Source organism: Notamacropus eugenii, chromosome 3 (assembly GCF_028372415.1).
Source record: "Notamacropus eugenii isolate mMacEug1 chromosome 3, mMacEug1.pri_v2, whole genome shotgun sequence".
Taxonomy (NCBI): domain Eukaryota; kingdom Metazoa; phylum Chordata; class Mammalia; order Diprotodontia; family Macropodidae; genus Notamacropus; species Notamacropus eugenii.
Window position 1 is genome coordinate 34528372 of NC_092874.1, and position 22835 is coordinate 34551206.

The 22835-nt window shown below is 37.9% G+C and overlaps 1 protein-coding gene across 1 annotated transcript in view; it reads right to left on the reverse strand.

Annotated features, from left to right (window-relative positions):
• The window catches only part of KCNH8 (potassium voltage-gated channel subfamily H member 8), a 391062-nt gene that overhangs the window by 56204 nt on the left and 312023 nt on the right, over positions 1–22835 (reverse strand). The window contains exon 11 of the mRNA XM_072651223.1: positions 14352–14566. Within this exon, the coding sequence (XP_072507324.1) occupies positions 14352–14566 (215 nt within the window). The remainder of the gene's footprint in view (positions 1–14351; positions 14567–22835) is intronic.

The window sequence follows — 22835 nt, forward strand, 5'->3', positions numbered from 1 at the left end:
TTCCTTACTGTCTTTCAGGCCCACCTTTGGATTATATCCTTCTTGCCTTTTCTCTTCCCCCCAAATGCAGAGACTTGAGGGTCAGATGTCTACCCCACACCCACCCTAATTTCTGACCAACACATTTTTAAACATGTGGAGGAGTAGGAAGAACACTTCCTCTCTCCATCCTCCCAAATGGTTAGCGGCCTCCATCTTGAAGGACATTGTGTTTGCCAACAGGACCATGATCCTGAATCTAGTGAAGTTTAGGTTCAGTCTAAGGTAAGTAACTCAAAGGTTGACTCTGTATGTTTCAACAAGGTCAGCCATTAAGTCAGGGAGGTTCACTTAACCTCAATTACTGACCAACAAACCAAACTAATACATGTGATTCACAAAATTCATTAAATCACAGAATTTCAGGCTTTGAAGGACCCTCAGTAGCCATCCTGGCAAAAAAGTACCATTTCAACAACATCAACGATGTTCATCCTTGGCTTGAAGACCTTATGGAGAGAACTTGTTAACTCCTAAGACAACACGTTTCTTTTAGACTGCTCTAATTCTTAGGAGGGGAACTTATCCTAAAAACATCAAGTCTACACTTGGCAATGTTTGTCCAACCATTGCTCCTCTTGCCCTTTAGAGCCAAATAGAACAAATCTAATCCTTCCACTTGACCATTATTCAAACATCTGTCACATCTCTCCTTCCAAGATAAGCTGTCTCCAGCTCTTTCCACTCATTCTCCTTTGGCTTCAAGTTCACATACTGATTGTCTTTGCTTGGATGGTCCCTGGCTCAATGACATGCTACTAAATGACAGTGCCCAGAGCTTAATACAACTCAGTTCAATCCAGCAAGGTTTTATGCCTATGATATGGTCAGCACTGGAGACAGGAAACAAAGCAAAGCAAAGTTCCCTTCCCTCAAGGAATTTACATTTACAACAGTAAGTAAAGTAAAAACAAAATAATTTTCCATGGTTGGGAGGGCATTGTGGATGAGTAAAACCACAATATGACCTGCCTAGTAGATATTTTAGGAACATATTTTTGATGATGATGATGGTGATGGTGATGATGAGGATATTAACTGAGGAAGCTAATTGGTACAGTAGAGTATCAGGTCTGGAATCTGGGAACTCTGAGTTTAAATCTGGCCTCAAACATGAACAATGTGACCCTGGGCAAGTCGCTTGGCTTCTGTTTAATTCAGCTTTCACATCTGTAAAATGGGGATCTCTAGTAAGGATCAAAAGACACAGTCATTGTAAAACACTTCGCACAGTGTTTGACACACAGTAGGTACTAAATACATGTCATCTATTAAAAAGTTGTACAATCCTCAAGTTGCCTTGCAAATGCTATTATTATTATTTATAGATGAGGAAGCCACAATTCACATCAATGAGCTGACTTATCCAAAGTCCCAAACCCAGCAGTGATCAGAATCATAGCTTGAAAACTGATCTTCTCCAACACCAGAGGTCTTTTCCCAATGCCATACTTGTATCATGGTTAGAATGTTGGAATATATTTTTCCCATAGAACCAGTAAGCAAAGCTTAGGTAGTTAGAGTCTCAGCATAGTTGACCCCAAACTACCATGACCATCCATATAACCCCTAATGCTGCCAAACTATTGCATACATAGTACTGTACAACCTATTCTTCATTTATAATATTGATTTTTGAAAAATCAATCCAAACTCCAATTTGGCAGTCAGTTGGGGACAAAAAAATTCCCTTTCCAAAGAAGTAGCCCAGGCCATAGGGAATCAAGATTCTTTGTTTAGTTTCCATGAACTGCAAGGAGAAGAAGTAATCATAGCCCTGGCAGGGAGGTGATTGCAGACCCTGGGCTAAATATACCAGGGCAGCAGGAGAGAGGGGACAAGGAATTTTGATAGTTGTGTTGGAGAAAAGAGTCTCTGGTCACCACAACGTTTTCTAGGTGTAACCTGGAGTTAGAAAAAAAATCCCCCCTGTGATACTTACTAGCTGTGTGACCATGGGAAAGTCACTTCACCAGTTTTGGTTTCCTCTCTATCTAAATCTCTCTAAATGGGAATAATATTTCTGCTACCTTCCTCATGGGGCTGTCATAAGAAGATGCTTTGTAAACCTTAAAGCTCCAAAGGGAGCTTTCTATGGTAAACAATCCGTCTCGATATGGTATAAAGGCTGTTTATTACTCAGGTACTCATCAGCTGGGGACTGTCTGGATATTCCTTCACCTAAAACATATATTTGCAGATCTGACACTTTCCCTTTTTGTGTGAAACATCTGCTGTGCCTTCCAGGAGGCAAGCAACCAAGGAGGGATGAAAGGGAAGACCTCTCTGGGATTTTGTTGACTTATTTGTTGATTTAAAAGCAGGTCAACTTTCTTTCTACTCAAGTACCAGTCCTCTCCCTCCCAAACTCCACCCCCTCAGGGGGAAAAAAAAACCCTGCCTGCTGGCTGTTTAGCCTGTAAACACAAACGGAAAAGGCCCAGAAGCTGCCGAGCTGCTGCTGCTTCATTTACAGGGCCTGCAGCCTGCCAGGTGATTGACATATGGCTGCCGGGGAGAGTTTCCAGTGGAGTCCAAACACGACCCTCCGCCAGCCAGCTTAACACAGTTGGGTACTCTCTACTGGATTCAAAACGTTTCATGCTAATGTAAACAGCCTTGGTACCTACCACCTTCTGAGAATTTTCTCTTGGAAGGAAAATAAATGTAGCCAATTTTAGGCATTCAGTCGGAAGGATTAGTCTTGTTTTCTCATTAGCTGAAATTAAGGGGTATACAAGGGTGGAGTTTTCCATGTTTTGTTATGGACAATCCGCCATAAGCAACAATTCTGGGTGTGTGTTTGAAGTCATTTTCATCTCCCAATGCCTGCTTCCTCCTCTCTCACACTTTCATGGCCCCTTTAAATCAGCCTCCCTGCCTATTTCCTCTGTGGCATCTCTACAAAATAAATTGTGTTTCCCTTTGCTGTAGAGGAGAGAATGAGAGTAATACATTGCATGTCTTTTCTCTATTTCAAACTTGATCACGTTTCTCACCTAGCCATGGCTAGGGACAGGAAGGAGGTATAGAAAAGACAGGAGGAATTCTTGATCAGAGCCCAGAAAATAGTAGGAGGTGGACAGAGATTATGCAGCATCCAAGAAGAACCTGGGTAGATGATGTGTGTGGGGTGATTAGGAGGAAGTCATATATTATAAGAATGATAGCTTATGTCAGCAATCTCCAAAACAAATCTATTTTAGAGAGTATGACGGTACTTTGATATAAACTTTAATTGAAGAAAACTGAAATTGCACAAGGCATAAGAATTCAAAAGAACTTTTAAGCAGTAGCATCAGTATTAAATTCTGATCATACCAAGAGATGATCACATAGAGTTTCTTTTGCAAAAAGCCATCTCTTTCCCTGTGGCTCTCAAAATTCCCCTTAGAACTCTCTTAGAAACATCATCTTGGGGGAGATTTTCTGCTGCTTAAAAAAAAATCTAGGTTGCAAATAGTTAAAAGGTTCTAAACTCTGTAGGATATGAAAAGCTTCATGACAAGCTCTTCCAGAGAACACTTTTTTTTTTTTTTGGTGTTAGAGGAAGAGTATTTAAAAATGCATGACTGACAAACAAAAATATCTGCCAGTTCTGGATGCAAGTGAAAGCTGATGGCAAGAAGTGATATGTGAATCCTGAAATACACAGTTTTCTGGGAAGCAATGATCTCTGCTAGGTGCTGAGATAATCAAGTGTGCTAATGTGCACACCTCCATGCAAGCTCTGATTGGAAACAGGAATATGTGATATGTCAGAGGAGCATTTTAAATGACTAAATACTCTGTGACACAATTTTAAGAAATCACTTTGTAAGGGTCTAATTTTATTTTAGCCTGAATACAGGAGCACTGGGAACAAATTTCAAATCAATTCACCCATTAAGATTTCTCATTTTGAGGAAGTGTCTTGAGAGTGTTATGAAAAAAAAAGCTGTTTTTTAAAAAAATTTTCGTGGCAGCTTTGCATGTAATGGTAAAAACAAGGGGTGAAAACCAAGTCAGACAACAGAGGAATGGTTAAGTCAACTGCGATACGTTAACGAATGGAGTATTCTAATGCCATTAAGGGTGACAAGCAGGAAGAATTTAAAAAATAATCTGGAAAGACCTTTATGAAATAAAGCAAAGCAGGAGAAAAAGAGAATCATACTGGATGATAATTGAATTCTAAAGTGAAAGGCAGAAGCATCCGTGGATGAATAAGCCAAGATATTTAACAGGGAAACTGAGGGAGTGACTAAAAATCGATTTAATTATGTCTTGAAATTAATGAAAACATAAATAGTTACTAATCAATCAATCAAAAGGCATTTATTAAGCATTTATTGTGTTCTTGGAGCTATGGAGGCACAAGGGATAACAAAGACAAAAATGAGAGTCTTTATCCTTAAGAAGTTTCCAGTGTGTTGATAAAAAATTACATGTGCACAGGTAAAGAATTATACAATGCATTCAAAGTAATTTCTGTATTAAGCGAGCTCAGGGTATTCGATGTTGTTACTAATGAACTTTTTAATAAATAAAAAAATTTTCTTTTTTATGTAAATTTATATCCAAAGCTAAATTGTTAGCAAGTCACTTTGAATGCAAGAAACAATCTCAAACCACAGAATCCATCATCTGTAATCAGGGGCATTTCTTCTAAGCAAAGAAAAAATATCAAAATTTAGAGCTGGAAGAGACTTTATTGGTCACCCAATCTAAACCTTTCATTTTTACAGATGAAGAAACTGAGGACCAAGGAGCTTATGTGATTTGTCAGGGTCACACAACTAATAAAGTCTGAGGTTATATGAGAACTAAAGTCTTCCTGACTCCCAGTCCAGCCACTTCAAGACAGTTATCCTTAACATGGTGTTCACAGACCTTATATACACAGGGCTCATCTTGTGTATAGCAAGAAAAGTTGTAGTCAGAAATTTTTAGCCCAGAGATATTGATTTCAAAAGTTTCTACCTAGGTGACCACACAATGGGTTTGGAGATAGGCAGGGCTAGGTTCATGTTCTCAGACACTAAGTAGCTGTGTGAATCTTGTGAGCTTTCTGGACCTCAGTTTACTCATCTGTAAAAGGCAGTTGGACTGGATGACCTCAGATTCGTTCCAGCTTTAAATCTATGATCCTATGTAAAGGCACCAGGCTGTGTACTTCATGTGTTGGGATAGTATCCTCAAGACATCTTATATGGTCTTTTTTAATGTAACATTTCTAAAACAGAGGTGAGCTGTTTTGGATTTTTATGTGTAAGATAATCCTTCCTCCTCTCCCCACTCCAGGTAAGACCTTACAAGGCCTAGAAGGAAAAATATGAAAAATTTGAGAGAATCCTGGCATCCACTCATCCTTTGGCTTCTGACACTCCACAAGGCTGGCTCACCTGCCAAGCCTCTGATCACTCAAGCAAGAAGGAGCTGAATTTCCTGGTGATTCCTTGCACCTGTGATCAGAGTGCATCCTAGCTCTCCAGTGGGCATTGTCTGTCACCGAGAGGAGGTGATACACTAGGAAAGACTCACATAGAAAAGACATATAGGCTGTGCTATGCATGGTGGTGGGGGGCTTTGTCTGGAGAGCAGTGAACAATGAAAAGTGAGATTCATTCATCTCAAAAAGAAATCAACAAAAACATTAAAAACCATAATAAATCACTTTTTCCTCAGATGCCCTAAGAGATAAACTCAGAAATACAAAGAATGACAGCAAGTATCCCCACGAAACTGATCTGGAACACTATTTGTGGTATAGGACAGCAAGAAGAACATTGATTCAGGAGTCAGGGACCTGCATTCCAACTATGTTTCTGATGCTTTCTACCTGTGTGATCTTGGGCAAATAGCAATCACATTGGGGCTCGGTTTCTTATCTACAAAAACAAGACACTTGGACTGGAAGATCTTTAGGTCCCTTTCAGTTCCATGAGCTTATGACCTTATCTAAACAAGGTAAAATCCAGGAATCCACTTGGAAAGAAAATACATCTCTACTTGGATGGATATGTGATTCAAATAGGCAGGTACTTCCTCCAATGGATCAGAACACAGCCAGCTCTTGCTTTTTCATCTTGAGAGATTACAGTCCATGTTTCAGGACCCTTGCCTAGAGGATTTACTCAATGAGCTGGAGGCCTTACTCAGTGTCTTTTAACTTTGAGGGGATCTCAGCACTTGGATTGTCCCTTCTCCCTCGCTGCATGACCATCTCATTTCGGTCTCCAGACATGTTTGTCAAAGATAAGATCTTTTAGACACTTCTCTTGTATGTCCATAATGGGAAGATGCCATGCTTGCTTGATCCCTCCATTCTCCTTCCTCTCCATTCTGTTGAAATGTTGTATCAGAGAGAAGAAATTATACATGAATTGTGAATTGGTTCCACAGAAGCCAATATGAAGAAGCCTCTTCTCCAGGGAAGGTCAGAACTCTCCTTTGAGGAGAGTCCCCCACTGAAGTCCCCCTCCAAAGCTTCATTAAGATGTGGAGGTAGGTGGCTGTCACTTCCCAAAGACGATGACAGTGGGACTTCAGTAGTGGTGGGTGTCAACAGACTAGAAAAATCTTCTACTAAAGACTTGGTGATGGACTTTATATCTGTTTTCTAAAAACCAGCCTTAACAAGTTCTGACATGCTCCTCCCAAGGTCAGAGGCAAGGTGGTGAGTTTTTCAGCCACTCTAATACAGGGAGTCATGACTGCCTGACTGAAGGAAGTACTCACATAGAAGAAATCTCATATCTATAGGATTGAAATATTAAGGGAAGGCTGAGGCTCCAAAGGGCAGCCAGGTGGTACAATGGATAGAACACCAGAGTCAGGAAGACCCAAGTTCAAATCAGGCCTCAGACACCTACTTGCTGTGTGACTCTGGGCAAGTCACTTAACTACGATTTGACTCACTTCCTCATCTGTAAAATGGAGGCACACTGGAGGAGGAAATAGCAAACCACTACCATGGACAAAAAAGTCCATGGGATGATGTAGAGTTAGACACAATTGAATAAGAACAGGCTACGCTAATTAAATATGCCATCAGTGGAGAGAGCTTTTTTATGTCTCAAAAAAGGCCATGTTATAAAGGCATCTTGCTCCTTTAAAGCTAGAAAATGTACTATTTAAAAAATAGAATCCAGTCCTTAGGGAGTTCACGGAAGTGTCTGAAGTGGTGTCATCACTCCTTCAGCATAAGCAGTAAATCCCCCCTTTGCCCTTTTTATTTTTTGAGATGTAACTTAATCTAAGAACAATTTTACAGTATATAAGGCTAAAACTCCAAGGAAAATTAGTCTCATGATACAAACTGTCAAAGAATTATAACAATATGTCTTTCAAATGAGAAAATTAAGATGCACATCATTAGAGTGAGTGTCCTGCACAGATTGGTCTGGTCATTTTTTCACCTGGTCACGTCTATCCATCAATATGAGGTATCGCTTCACTCTTTGTACCTGTATCTACAGCACTTGGCATACAGTAAGTGCTTAATCAATACTTGATTAAATCTTAAAAGGCTACTTTTTTCTTTATCTATTCCCCATTCAACAATTTTCAGGCATCACTACCTTTACTTATTTTCAGAAACAAAATTAGAATTTAAGTATTGGTATCCAATTTGGAGACATGGCTTCTTAAAAACAATAATCAATTTAATTAAATACAGCATGTCCTCAAAGTCTTAGTGCAGTTTTAAGCAATTAAAGCTTAAATTAAATTAAAGCAATTAAAAATTAAAACTTAAAACTCCGCTAAGACTTTTGGAATCACCCTGTAAATGCTAAATGTCTACTGTGTGTAGAACACTTGGGAGAGAAACAAAATTTAGAAAAAAAAAAGTGTCTCTGCCCTCATGGAATTTATATTATAGGAGGGGAGAAGTTACAAGCATAAATAATTATGGTATGCAATACTATATGATAAGGGCATTGGATAGCTGCAGATGAAATATGTGAGGTTTAGGGGTGGAAGAAAGTCATTAAAAGTGGGGATGGCGGCTGTAATAGAAAAAGGGGAAGTTTCCATGGAGACTGTTACTGTTGAGCTGGGTTTGAATGGATGGTTAGGAATTCAATAGGTGGGGTGAGTGCCTCATTGGCATAAGGAAAATCAGTAGCAAAGATAAAGAAGTGGGAAAATAAGGAGAGGGTAATATACAGGAGGACAAAATAGTGTATGTGCAATAGAAAAAAAAGCTAGATTTGAAGTCAAAGGCCCTGGGTTCAAATCCCTTCTTTGCTACTTAACACCTATGTGAACTTGAACCAATAACTTAATTTCTCTGGGCACGAGTGCCTTCAAATGTAAAAATAAATTGAATTTATTTACCTCTAAGATCCCTTCAAACTCTAGAGCTATAAGTCTATGAATAATAGAAAGACATGGAAAGGTAGTGTGAGTCAAGAAAGTGAACGGCTTTGAAAGTCAGGCTAAAAAGTTTCATTTCTACTAAAGAAGACCCAAGTCAGTGCAGTGGCATTGAGAGGGGGCAGGATGGTGTGGGTGATGTCACTTTGTGTCTACATAAAACAGTGAGAAACCATGGAATGTTCCTCTTTTGTAGGTCTATACCTTTGCTTTAGGTCGTAGGAGAAGAGCTGCCCTTGAACCTCTTCATTTAAATAATATCCAACATGTTGCAACTGGGTCATGTAGTGGCTAGATGGTTGGATTTGCAGTTAGGAAGACCTGAATTCAAATCTGGCCCCAGAAACTTACGGTGTGACTCTGGGAGAATTACCTAACTTCCATGTCCCTCAGATTCCCCATCTGTAAAACAGGGATAATAATGGCACCTTTCTCCTAGTGTTGTTGTGGGGATCCAATGAAATGAGATTTATAAAGCATTTACTAACATGAAAGTGTTATAGAAATGCTCTTATTACTGAATGTGATCCTTTTCCATTGGTCAAACACGCAGTACTGATCAGTCAAGAAATAGCATTTGTTATGTGCCAAGTCCTGTGCTAAGCAATGGGAACACAAGGAAAGGCAAAAGCTCCCAATCCCATCCCTCAAGGAGGTCACATTCCAATGGTGGAGACAAAATGCAAACAACCATGTCTATACAGTATTCTTGTTGGTGTTTGTCCTTCACTTTCAAAGAGACCCAATGGCATCATGGGATGATGTTGTGACTTGCATGTGAATTAGATTTAAGTGAAGCAAAGTTGTATAAAGTCATCAGGCTCACCCTCTCTTCCAGAGTCATCAAGGCAAAAGTTAGGATGACTGACATTAGTCTAAGATGCAGTGGATGACCCTGGTGTCTTCCATGCGTTACCAAGATCTAAACTCTTCACAGTGTCTGCTTCAGCTGCCTTTGCGGCTGTTCGAGCAAATTGTTCTCATCTCCCCATTCTGCTGGGGAAAACCTTCACATTCTTGATGTAGACATCCTCCTAACTCACCCACAGGTTTGGGGTCCATAGATTACTCTCAATCTGCTTTAGTCAGATGGTTTTACTGGAGTGTGGCTGCTGCACATGCTACAGCTTCTTGAAGCCACAGGTAAGAGTTGGGTGAGGTGTGGACACCAAATGTGGATGAACAACCTTGAAAAGGGCTCAGCAAGCCCTCACACCAGAGGTGCTAGTCCTTGAATGCCCCATATACCCCAAGATATACAAAGTATAAATGGGTGATAATCTTGTAAGGAAAGCCCTAGAAATGGGAGTCGGGGGATGGGAAAGACCTGTTCCAGAAAAGGGTATCTGAACTCAATATCAAAGGCATTCAGAGAAACCAAGTGGTGGAGGTAAGGAGAGAAACCATTCCAGGTATGGAGGACATCCAGTAAAAAAGCATGGAGTCAGAAGACAGAGTATCATTTTCAAGTGAGAACAAGAATTCTGGTATCATTGGGTTATAGAGTAGATGGAAGGAAGTAAATAGTAAGGAGACTAGAAAGGTAGCAAGGTCCCTAAAAACAACTGGGGATGAAATTTCCAAGCTCTGTTGGGATTCTTGTTGGGTCACAAAGAGGACATACACAAACAGACACACATATTAGTGGGGGGACACACATGGAGAACATATACACATGCACACACAGCTATATCATAATACTGACATATTTTCTTTATTAGAATGTGAATTCCGCAAGGGATTATTTTGTTGTCTTTGTATTTCCAGAGCTCATCAAAGTATCTGGCACATAGTATTTCATAAATGCTTATTGACCTTTGACAAGAGAAGAGAGGAAGAATGAATACATGCAGCCTTAAATATTTCACTAGGATGCCTTCGTGACCTTTTCCAGTATGTCTTGTGGATGCTAAATGTTTTGGCTGGTGAAAAATGAGAGGAATACTGGCAAAATAACAAATGTTACAAGAATCCCTACAAGTACAAAACGAAATTTGCCAGCAATGCAGGATAGCAACATAAGTATGGTAACATCTCGTCCACTTGGAACTCAGCTCTCTGGAAGTCTCACCTAGCTTAAAGGAAATAACATATGCAAAATACTTTGGAAATCCTAAAGTGCTAGTTAAATGTCATCTTCTATTTTGATGATGATGATGAGTATAACCTAGAACAGGCAAGACTTCCTTTGAGTAGTCAAAATGAATGAATGAATGGAGAAAAAAAGCACTTAAAAGGCATTTGCTACATGCAAATCACTGTCCTAAGCGATGAAGAGACAGATATCCAAGCAAAACAAAGTTCTTACCCTCAAGGAGCTTCCATTCTAACAGGAAGAGACAGACCATATAGGGGAAGGCTTAAAAAGTTATGAGGATTTTGAGGGGAACCATGAGAATAATTTCATAAACTATGATAGTATCAATTTGATTATCATTTCAGACCTGGAAAAGAGGGGAGCAGGAGAAGGGTGCATGCTTGGTGTCAAGAAAATAGTGAAAAAATGACCAGGGATTTTATTCTTACAACATATCTGGGAGGCAGGTGTTATTATCATCCTCATTTTGCAGATAAGGTACACTGAGGCTGTGGGAAACTAAATGACAAAGTCATGTATGTGGCAAGTGTCAGTGGTAAAATTTGGATTTAGGTCCTTTGACCCTCGTGCTCTTTCTGCCGTACCCTATAGTCTTCTTGATGCACCGAGGTGAAAATGTATCAGTATTTTTAGCTTGATATTTTACAAATAGATTTTTGGGTGCTGTGCACTCATTTTAATAATTCATCATAAATCTAACTTTCATTTTCAGGCAAATTCAATTTTGTCGACCAACAGAAAAACAAATGAGTTGGCACTAAAATCAATTTGATCAAATTTATTGGAAGATTTTGGTGAAGAAAATTTGTTCTAATCTGCCCAGACAGAAATACATGTTAATTTATTCTGTGACTGAGGCCACCCAGAATGACTAAATATAGGTAAATATTATAAACCCACACAGTGCAGAAAATGCACAATTAGCATGAGGCCAAAAGCAGTGGCAGCTGACTTTCTCACTGACCTACGTAAATATTTTGTACATTATAATTAATTTTCCTATGAGAATTAGATTAGCTGCAGTGTTGATACTGTCAGAGTAAAGATGTATAATTTATCATTGCTCTAGAAGATATAATTCTCTTATCACACAGAAGTCACTCGTAAGTTGACTTGTCCTTGAGCACAGTCTTTATTGTATCATTTAATGGGTGGGCTGCCATTCCCAAACTTTATCCAGAAGTTTTGCTAACTTTTTGACTTTTCCAATCAAACTAAAAAAAAAAAGGAATCAGCAGCAAAACTTCAATAAGATATCTGGTAAAATGCTGAACATTGCATTTCAAAGAAATTCATTATTCCATGGATATATCCTGTGAATCAAATTCTATCCTCAGTATACAACTCTATAGGAATCTTTTATACTATGGAAAATACATTATATAATATTTGGATTGCACTAATAGAATGAAGATTGGGTTGAATTAGAAACTTGGATTCAAATCCTTAACTTACTACTTTCTAGCTGATTGACCATGAATGGATGATTTTACCCTGGGATTCATTTTCCTCATCTGCAAAATAAGAGGGTTGAACTAGATGACCTTTTAGGTTCCTCCCAACTCTATTATTATCCCCATTTTAAGATGAGGAAGATCAGCGTTTGAATCCTGTCAAAGATAATTAGTAACTGTGTGATCTTGGGGCAAGTCACTTTTAGTCTCAGTTTTCTCATCTGAAAAATGGGGATAGCAATTGCACCTCACTCGCAGAGTTGCTGGCAAGATTGAGATAACACATGTTATCTTTGCCAGCATTAAAATAAAACAAATACTATCTAACAATAATAATAGTAATTATTACTATTGCCCTCATTTTCAGCAATTAGTACTCATTAATATGAACTCTGATCCCTTTAATCATTCCAGTTTGCCTCCTTCATACGTCCATTCCCCACCTTGTCAATGTCCTTCCTAAATCGTGCCTCTCAGAACGGAATCATGACCCTCTAGATGTAGTCTGTCGAAGTATAGAGGTATTATGACATCCCTCTATTTGATGTATTCATCTTTTGATGGAAACTATGACTGCATTAGCTTATTTTGGCTACCACAACATCTTGTTGACTTTCTCTAGAATGTAACAAATGAAAATCCCCAATTTTTTCACATAAATTTGTTGTCTTACAATGTATCTCATATTTGACCAAAATGTAGGATTTTATATTATCTCCTATTAAACTGCATCATATCCACTGGGCTTATCAACTTGGTATACTGGGATTTTTTGGGGAGCCTTACTCCATCATTCAAATGTTAGTTTCTCCTCCTAGCATTGTGTCATCTGCTGATCTGATGACCCATTGAAATTCTTTAGAAACAACCATCAATACATTTTGACAGAAGAAGCCACAAAAGGCATCTGTGGCTGTGAAAATTGAAACCTATAAAATCTGCCAAAAATACGAGCAAAACAGCAAATTATTAACCCACCACATGAAGAGAATTCTGGGATTTGTAGAGTACATAGTACATATATTCTAAACCATGAACCTTAGAATGGGGAGGATCTGCTAGAATTACCATTGGCCCAATTCCTCACCTGTAAGGCAGACATTTAGGTAGTTCCATCTTCTGCCAGGAAGTAGATTTGAGGTGCGAAGCACGAGGCCAAAAAGTAAAAGTCCACTGGGGAAAATTCCATGTGTGTCTTGATGCTACTATTACAATGAAACTCTAATAACTCGAAAAAATGAGAGAATCCTAAGTAACAGAAGTCCCGGACTTCAGGGAGACAAATAGTCCCCCAAAGTCACCAAAGCACAGTTGCTTTTACTCAACCTGGGCCATATCACTCTTTTTGCACTTGACAGCCCATCCACCTTGAAGTTGCTAAACAATGTTGTTTGCCCTTGTACACCTTTCAACAACCATTTTTATTAAATCATCTGTCTCTCTGACACATCTAATGAAATCATGTTTGTGATCAATTTAAGAAGCAAGGGAGCGCATATTTTGACAGCTAAGGTGCTTGTAGAAACTGAAACATGCATCAGTCATATGATTTTCTAAGTGTTTGTGATGTCTTCAATGCCAACGTCAAATGTTCTCCTTTCTGTTTTGCCTTTGACTCATTTTCTGTATAGTCAGGAGTTAGAAGACCATGATGACATAATACTATCTGTATCTATCTAGTGACAATTAGGTGGTGCAGTGGATAGAGTGATGGACTTAGAGTAAGGATAGACCTAAGTTCTATATGGCCCTAGGCACCACCTGACCTCTGTCTACCCCCTCATCTATAAAATGAAGGTAACAATAACACCTGACTGACAGGGTTATTGTGAAGATGAAATAATATTTGTAAAAGTGAGCTGTAAAGCTTAATGCATTATAAAAATGGTGGCTACTGTTACATTTTTTAATCTTCTCTATCAATCTATTCCTTTTAGTTAGGGGCCATTGTTTCAAATATGCACACATATATTTTGAGAACTATCCATTTTAAACTGGCATGATGAGGAACATATTGGAGACCAACAACTTAATTTGTTATGGGTATGTCTAATTTTATAGAAGTCACACGTTCCCATCTCACTGGTTAAATGTCTTGGGGAGAGGGAGGCTGCGAGTCCTTTTACATATCATCACATAAAAACAGAGAAGAAAGAAAAAAGAATGGACAGACAACAGTCATAAAGAATATTTTTGTAGAAGGCAAATGAGAAACTACAGTCACTGTATCTGGCAAATTATTTAATCACTTAAATAGTGACTAAATCCTTCCCTCCAATGTAATTAGTGGTTATTTGAAGAGGGGTCCCCACATCTGCCTTTCTGGTGATAAGTGAAACCAGGCACTCTTATCAGGTCCATGACATTAATGAGAATTGTAGATTTATTAAAATACTTACATCACTCTCATGACCTTCACGAAGGTTGTATGTGAGATCATGCTGAATATCTTCCACAAATTTGTGAGCATATTCTGGGTAAAGGTCTAACACTTCAAAGAGTCCTTTGAGGATAATGCATTGGAGATCACAGTAGGTGAGTGCCTTTACATCTGCATTCGTTTTAATAACTTGGTCCTTAATTGAGAGGTTTGCTCCGATTAAATCGCCTTTCCCTAAAACACATGAAAGGAAAAAAAAGAGGATGAGGGATAAACAAAATCTTAGACAAAATGCAGACTTTGAACTATCAACCTTCAATTCCCAGGAATCAATCTGAACATTAAAAAGGAAGGTTTTCTCTCCCTAGTACATAAGAACGTAGTGTAGAGAAACAAAAAGGTCAGGAATCTAGCTGTGGTCTTGACAGGGTTTATTAAGAAGTCCTAAGAGTTACTTGGTCAAAGAATATAAAAAAAAAATTTACAGAAGAAGCATTGTAAATCATCATGTTCTGAATTTAAAAAGAGCTCCAAATAATTATGATATGATAAATGCAAATGAAAGCTCTGAGATTTCATCTCAGAAATGGAAAAGATAATAAAAGGTGGAAACAGTCAATGCTGGAGAGGTTGTTGGAAGTTAGGCACGCTAACAGATTGTTACTGGAGTTTCAAATTGGTTCAATGATTCTAGAAAATATTTTGAAACTAGGACAGAAAATAAGTCATCCCCATGCTAAATGCCGCTATGGACAGGTACCCCAAGGAGGTAAAGGACAAAAAGGAAATGTATATTCCAAAATATTCATAGAAGCACTAACTGGAAATATGTTTGGTGCTAATTAATAAGAAAATCACTGCATAAATTGTGGCCCATGGTATATAATGCCATAAGAAAATATGCCATAAGAAATGAGTAACATGAGGAATTCATATTATCATGAAAAGATTTGTATAAAAATTCAGCGAAGCAAACATAACAATATGCATAAAAATCCCCAAAAGGTAACCAAACTACAGATCACTGATCCTCAATTCTCAGTTAAGCTTAAGAGTTTCATTGATCTTTTCAAGCCTAGTGAACTGAACCAATAATTTTCAACATGATCTCCAAGTGTCCTGAAATTACTCATGTGTTTCCTAACGTGTCTATCTCACTTGTCTAGATGATCTGGCCTCCTTAAAGATGAATGAGAATGATGCTAGTAAAATTCACTGAGTTCTCAGAGAAGCATGTGACCCTAGTGTAAGGTGGCAGTGGGTATTCCTAATACTCACCCAGCATTCTAATTCTAACCAGTAATGGACTTTCCTACAAAGAACTCATATAGTATTTTATTGCGTTCATTCATTAGTTACTTTCCATTTTGTGGCCCTGAATTCTTTGGGTTCATGCATCATCCTCTTCACTCTGGTCACTCTCTACCTTACTGTCACTCATATATGTCACTACTTCCTACTTGCAATCTTTGTGATTTCCCAGACCAATATCCCCTTACCTGGCTACGATGTGCTATTTTTTTCTATGAGAATGTAATCTCCTTGAGGAAAGACTATTTTGCTTTTGAATTTGTATCCCTAGTTACTGATACGTATTAAATGGCTAAGAAATGCTTCTGAATTAATTAATTACACTGATACATGTGTATACAGACTTGTGTATGATATTTAGATATATCATATCCCCCTACTAAGTCATAAGGATCATGAGGGCAGACATCATCTGTTTTAATTTTAGTATATCCACACTTCCTAGAACAGTACTCTGAATAAGTTATTCAGCTTTACAATTATTTGTCAATAACCATTTATTTTTTGCAGTACACAAAGACATACTAGGGTAGGGGAAGAACACTACATAAGGAGTTTCTAGGTCTTACTCTCATCTCTGTCCCTTATTGCCCAAGTAACTTTGAGAAAGTCACTTCCCCCTCCCTGGGGAAATAACAATGTCATCATTTCTAAAATAGCAAGGTTGGACTTTGTGATAATTAATGTTACTTTGAACCCTCAATTTGATGATGTTGTAAACTGTTTCCCATTCAGTGTGAAGACAGAGGACCTCTGAGGCAGGGTAAATGGTGTAGTTAAGGCTACAGAGAAAGGTGACATCATATCAGAGAAAGCAGAATCCCTTATAGGGAGCTGATAATGAAGATAAATAAGGAAATGCAGGAAAGCACCTTACTGCCCCTGATAAATTCAAGTCACTAGGCCCAGAGAGACAGTAAGTAGTTCGTCCTGAAGGTACAAGCAAATGTGATTACTAAACTGGGAGGGATAAATAACTCACTGGATGACAAATAGAATCACAAAAGCTCTCTACAACCTATAACATTGGGTCAAATCTAAGATGAAATTTCATAGGAGAAAAGTAAAATCTTATACTTGGGTTCAAAAATGATTTAAAAAGTACAAGATGGAGGAAGCATAGTGAGACAGTAGTTTGAATGCAATGATTCAAAAGTCTTAGGGGACCATAAGTTCAACAGGAGTCCTTAGTGTCATATGGTAATCTTAAAATTCTAATGTAATAGGTTGCATTTAAAAAGCACAGCTTCCAGGAATAAGTAGGAGATGCTGCTGCTATACTCTACCTTGGCCCAAACACAGCTGGGCAGCTAGGTGGTGCAGTGGATAGAGTATCAGGCCTGGAGTCAAGAAGACCCATCTCCCTGATTTCAAATCTGGCCCCAGACATTTACAAGTTCTGTGACCCTGAGCAAATCACTTAACCCTGTTTGTTTCAGTTTCCTCATCTGTAAAATAAACTGGAGAAGGAAATGGCAAACTGCTCTAGTATCTCTGCCAAGAAAACCCCAAATGGGGCTTTGAGGAGTCAGGCATGATAAAAAATGACAGCACAGTAACAGTTTAGAAGAAGATCAGAATGATGACAGGCCTCAAGTTCCTTCCATGTGAAGATTCTTGAAGGATCCAGGGATGTTTAGTCTCCCTGTCTACTTTCAGCTTCCCTTCTGTTTCAAACATGTCCACGTCTTTTCCATGCTCAAAAAACTTCTCATTGGATTGGTCCAAACTTGATAGTTACCATCCAATATCTCTTCTTTTTTTGTGGTGAAATTCCTTGAGAAGCTCATGTACACTTGACCTTACTTGACTTACTTTCTTAACTTCACTGTCCTCTTAACTTCCCATAGTCTGGATTTTAAACTCATCATTTAACTGACTTTGCTGTCTCCATAACTGTCAACGATCTCTTAATTGCCAAATATAATGAGTGTTTATCCTCATTCTTTTTGACCTCTCATTAACCTTCGGCACTGGAGATCACTTGCTTTTTACTTTAATACTTTATTCTCTCTAAGTTTCCATAGCAATCCTCTATCGTGCTTCTCCTATCTGCCAACTACTCCTTCTATGACTCCTTTGCTGGATCATCATCCAGGTCAGGCTCACTAAGGGTGAGTGTCCATTAGGGTTCTGTTCTAAGTCCTCTTCTCCCTCTATATAATTTCACTTGGCGATCTCATCACTTTCCATGGATTAAGTTACAATCTCCATGCAGTTGATTCTCAAACCTCGTCATCCACCCTTAACCTTTCTCTTAACCTTTGGATTCCTATCTTCAATAATATATTAGATATTTCAGAATGAATATCCTGTAGACATCTTAAATTCAGCATACCTAAAACTGAATCCATCATCTTTCTCCCCAATCCTTTGCTATTCCTGACTTCCTTATTTCCATAGAGTGAACCACCATCCTTATAATCCCCTTGCTTTACAACTTAGATGTCATCTTCCACTCCTCACTCTCATCCCTTATATCCAGCTTTTGCCAACATCTCTTTATTTTTCTTTCATATAAACCTCCTTCACTTCTTTTACACTACTACCACCCTGGTATAGGCCATCATCATCTCACACCTGGACTGTTGCCATAGCCTGCTTCTGGTCTTTTCCCACTTTAGTCTACCCTCCCTTTAGCTTTCAAATTGATCTTCCGAGAGTCTGACCATGTCCTGCTTCCATTCCCAACTCTTCATTCAATAAACTTCAGTGGTTCCCTATTACCTCCAGGATCAGATATGTTTTCTCACCAGACAATAAGTTTCTGAAAGATAAGGTCAAGCATCTTAGATTCATCAATAACTATATTGCCTTTTTCATAGCAGTCAGGCCCTCCATATATATTTAATATATGGATGAGTCTCTACTAGGATAGACACGGCTCATGGAAAGCAATAAAGCCTGATGAGAAGAATATGGGATTTAGAGTCAAAGGACTGAAGTTTATATCCTAACTCTGTCACTTATTGGCTTGTGAACTTTGGCCAGTCACTTAATCTCTATAGAGCTGAGAGTTCCCTTAGCTGTAAAATAATTAATATCATCATCATCATCATCATCGTCATCATCACCAACATCAAAAGTGACAGCAACAGTCAGTACTTTAGGGTTAGTATAGTACTTTAGGGTTTTCAAAGAACTTTACAAATATTATCTCATTTTATCCTTGTAAAACCTAGGAATAAGGTGCTATTATTATCCCCATTTTAAAGACCGTGAAACTAAGAGATTCAGTGACTTGCCTAGAGTCATGTAGCTGGCAAGTATCTAAAGCTGCATTGAACTCAAGTCTTCCTAACTCCAGGTCCAGAGGTTTATCAACCACATCACCCATTGATTCCTATGTCCTTTCTAACTCTAAGTCAATGAGTCTATCATCCTGTGGCAAGAGAGAACCAAACTGTCTCTCAGAATTCAAAATGAGTGTTTTTTAAAGGGACTGCTTCAGTTTTTCATTTTAGATGTACCTAGAAGTGTTGTGTCTTTCTAGATCATTCTCACATTTTCTATCTAGTTCAATTCATTTAGTAAAGATGTACAGTGGTGTGCTATTTCTACAAGAAGATAAAAATCTCCATTCACATTAAAGTTGCTAGTATTTGTAATTCCTTTGGGGAAAGAGTGATCAGATTCAGTTTAGCCATAACTGATTAATTTAGGTGTACAGTGACTAGTTAGTGTAGCTACCATATTCTTCCCCCCTCAATCAATCAACCAATCAAATCAACAAGTATTTATTCAGTACCTACTTTGTACTAATCATTATGCTAGACGTCAAGAATAAAACCCCAAAGCAACACAGTTCCTCGACCTTACATTGGAAGGAAAACTGGGTCACAAGTCAGAAGTACAAGTGAAGTCCTTAATCTGCCACTAACTAGCTATCTGACATTGGACAACTTACTATTCCTTCTCGAGCTTCAGTTTTCTCATCTTTATAATGAGGGGAGTAGACTAGATATTTGATAGCTGATCTTTACATGTATTATTTTACCTAAATTATTTCATTTGAAATTGTTTAATTTTCATAATAACACAATGAGGTAGGTGCTATTGTTATAAACTAAGGCTAGAGAAAGAAAGTATTTTTCCTGTGTCATAAAGCAGAAAAGGTCAGAGATGGGATTTGAAGTCAAGTCCTCCTCACTCCAAGGCCAGTCCTCATTCTACCTCATAGTTATCCTCAAAAACCCCCTTGAACTCTGACATTCTGCAGTATTTGATTATTCTTTGCCATTTGCTAATTAGAAAATTGTCTGGTGGGTAAAAATGTGTAAAAATGATGTATCTGTGAGCCATCTATCCTCCATCTATAACTTACGTTTGGTTGTAATTAGACAGTCAAATGCCATCTGTAACATGTACATTGGTCCGTAGCATTCACCTATTTTATTTTTTTAAAAGAAACTATCATATAATAAATAAGGAAAACACCATTACTTTGAAATAAAATAAAAGTGTATAGGGCATACCAATCAGTGTCTACCATTTCAACATACGCTGCTCCAATAAAACAGGTTATGTGACACCTTCTGGTGTGGACTAGAAAGCTGGGTGGCTTGGGCATATTGATGATATGGCATCTGTCTGATAATACGTCTACCTTGTAATAGCAGCAACAACCATTAATTTTCATTGGAGATGGCACTACGTGTATGGTATAGAAAGTTAGGAGAACTAAGGGAGAGTTCTGGCTCTGAACTTTATGTGCGAGAATTTGGGAATGTCATTCCAGGCTCATTGAACCACAGTTTTCTAATCTTTAAAATGAAGATAATAATGCTTGCATGCACTGCTTTAGAGAGACAGTGGGAGAAATATGTAAGCTATGGCAATTACTATTGATCATACACTTTTGAGGTATCTATTAATCATATATCATCTTGCTTCTGATACGTATTACTGGTTGTATGACCTTGGGGGAGTTACTTAACCACTTGGTATCCACAGACGACACCCTAAGACTATAAATTGCAGAGAAAAGTACTTAGCTGCTTTGGTAGAGGGAATTTTCTCAAGAGGGAGTTTTCCTCAGCTAATTCTAATCCCTATCCCCATAAATCATATGAAAGAGTATATTTAAGAAAGTCAGACCTACCTTTTTCTTTATTTCTGAAAAATAACATAGCTACCTAACTAAAGATAAAGTCAGATACTTTACGCAGACGGTCTTCTTAAGAAAAAAAAAAGCAAGTCGACAACTATATTGTTGGGAAAAATGTTCCTAATCATCCATAATAAGAAAAATGCAAAGTAAAGCCACAGTGGTGATGATGAAAGACGGTAATAGTGTTGGAGAGACTTTGAGGAGACAGGAACACTAATACGTTATTATTGGAATTGTGAATCTGTCCGATTTTTATGGAAAATAATTTGGAACTAAGCTATAAAGAGTCTAAATTATTTGTATCCTTGTATCCATGGAATCATAGATTTAGAACCAAAGGAGATCTTAAAGTTCATTAAGGATAGCCTCCTCATTTTCCAGAGGAGGAATCGAGGCACAGACAGGTAAAGTGACTTGTTCAGGGTCATATAGCTAGGAAGGATGTCTGTGGCAGGATTTGACCTCAGGTTTTCCTGCCTCTAAGTTTAGGGCTTTATCCATGGTCATACCTACTTGCCACTAGCATTGGGAAGTTACCCAGGTCAAACACAGAAAAATTCCCATATTCATCTTTTAGCAGGAAGGTGTGTAATAGACAAATGCAGTTGGACACAAAATGTACTGGTCTCTTTTCTTTAATTACCCTTTTTTTGCTAGAAGGGAGGCTTCTTTAGGGATGGACATTAAAAGGTCAAGTAGCTATTAAATGGGAAGTGTTCTGAATAGGGAGAAACTGTGTAGTACTTCCTAGATTGCATTTTTCTTAGTTTTGAAGTCATGAAATTAATTAACCAATCAACAATCATTTTATTCAGTGCACACTCTGTGCTTGGCACTAGAAAATAGTGATTCAAGTATACAGAGCATCTGCAAAATCTATGAACAAATATAAAATGAAAACAATTGTCAGTGAGAGGAGCAAATGTGTAGAAATTTCTAAAAGCATTGAAAGCCAGAATGTGGATGATGCAGAGAACTTAGGGACAGAATCATGTGACAATTTATTAAATCTTTCCATAGAAAGCAGAGAATACATTTAACAAGTGAAAAATCCAGTGAATTGTGTGCCACAAGATAGCATTCATGAGGAAGCCTGCGAAATTGCATTGTATTGTGTTCTGTTGTAAATGATCTTTTCATGTTTCATTCTGATACTTTTCTAGTTAGTCAAATTGAATGTTGCACAATGCCTGTTGAAAAATCATGCTCCTTATTACAAAAGGACAAGTAGATATGAACAAATTGTAAAGTCTGGAGTTTAAATTTTTATTTATATTGTAGGAAAATTGTTTTGTTGATGGTTTATTAAGTTTATAATAAAATTAAAGTCATGTTGTGTGTTGTTTAAAAGTTGTTTTTAAAGCGTTATACAAAAGGAAGGGATCACTGCTTCAGTAAAAGCTAGGTTTTATATAACACACACTACTATTAAAAGTATATATGGAACCATTCCTTGAAATATAAAAATAAACCTTGGTCCTTAATAGAATTATGTAGTCAGCAGAGGAATTAGCTTCAAAGGTCATAGAAGTAAACACAGGAGAGGTGGTCAAGCAGAGGAAAATCTTCCAATATAAAAAAGACAAACAAGGAGATTTGTTCTCCTGACATACAGGCAAATGGCATGCTTGCAATGCTTATCATCTCCCCTTTGTCATGGTGGAAAGAAACAGAGGATGTGAGTTTGCAAATTAGAAAGAGATTAATGGATGGTCTTCTCATCAACAAGCTGTAAGTATGGGGTAAAAGAGAGAGTCTGAAGTCTAGAAACAGATGTCTGTACCAGATCCTGACACTAAGCTATAGGGAAGTCCCCAAGGGCTAGCTGAACTTTGGGGATATTCCAGAAAGCTTTTGGAGAATATATAGACAAATATATACATATATAAACACTATACATATATGTGAACTATATATAACATATATATACCTATAGACATACATATACATACATATATTTAAAATAAAAAGCCCTACATTATGTGTGTGTGTGTGTGTGTGTGTGTGTGTGTGTGCACTTGCATGTTCTATTTCAATCCAGAGGAAAATAGTCTTAGACTAAGGAATGATAAAATAAACTTA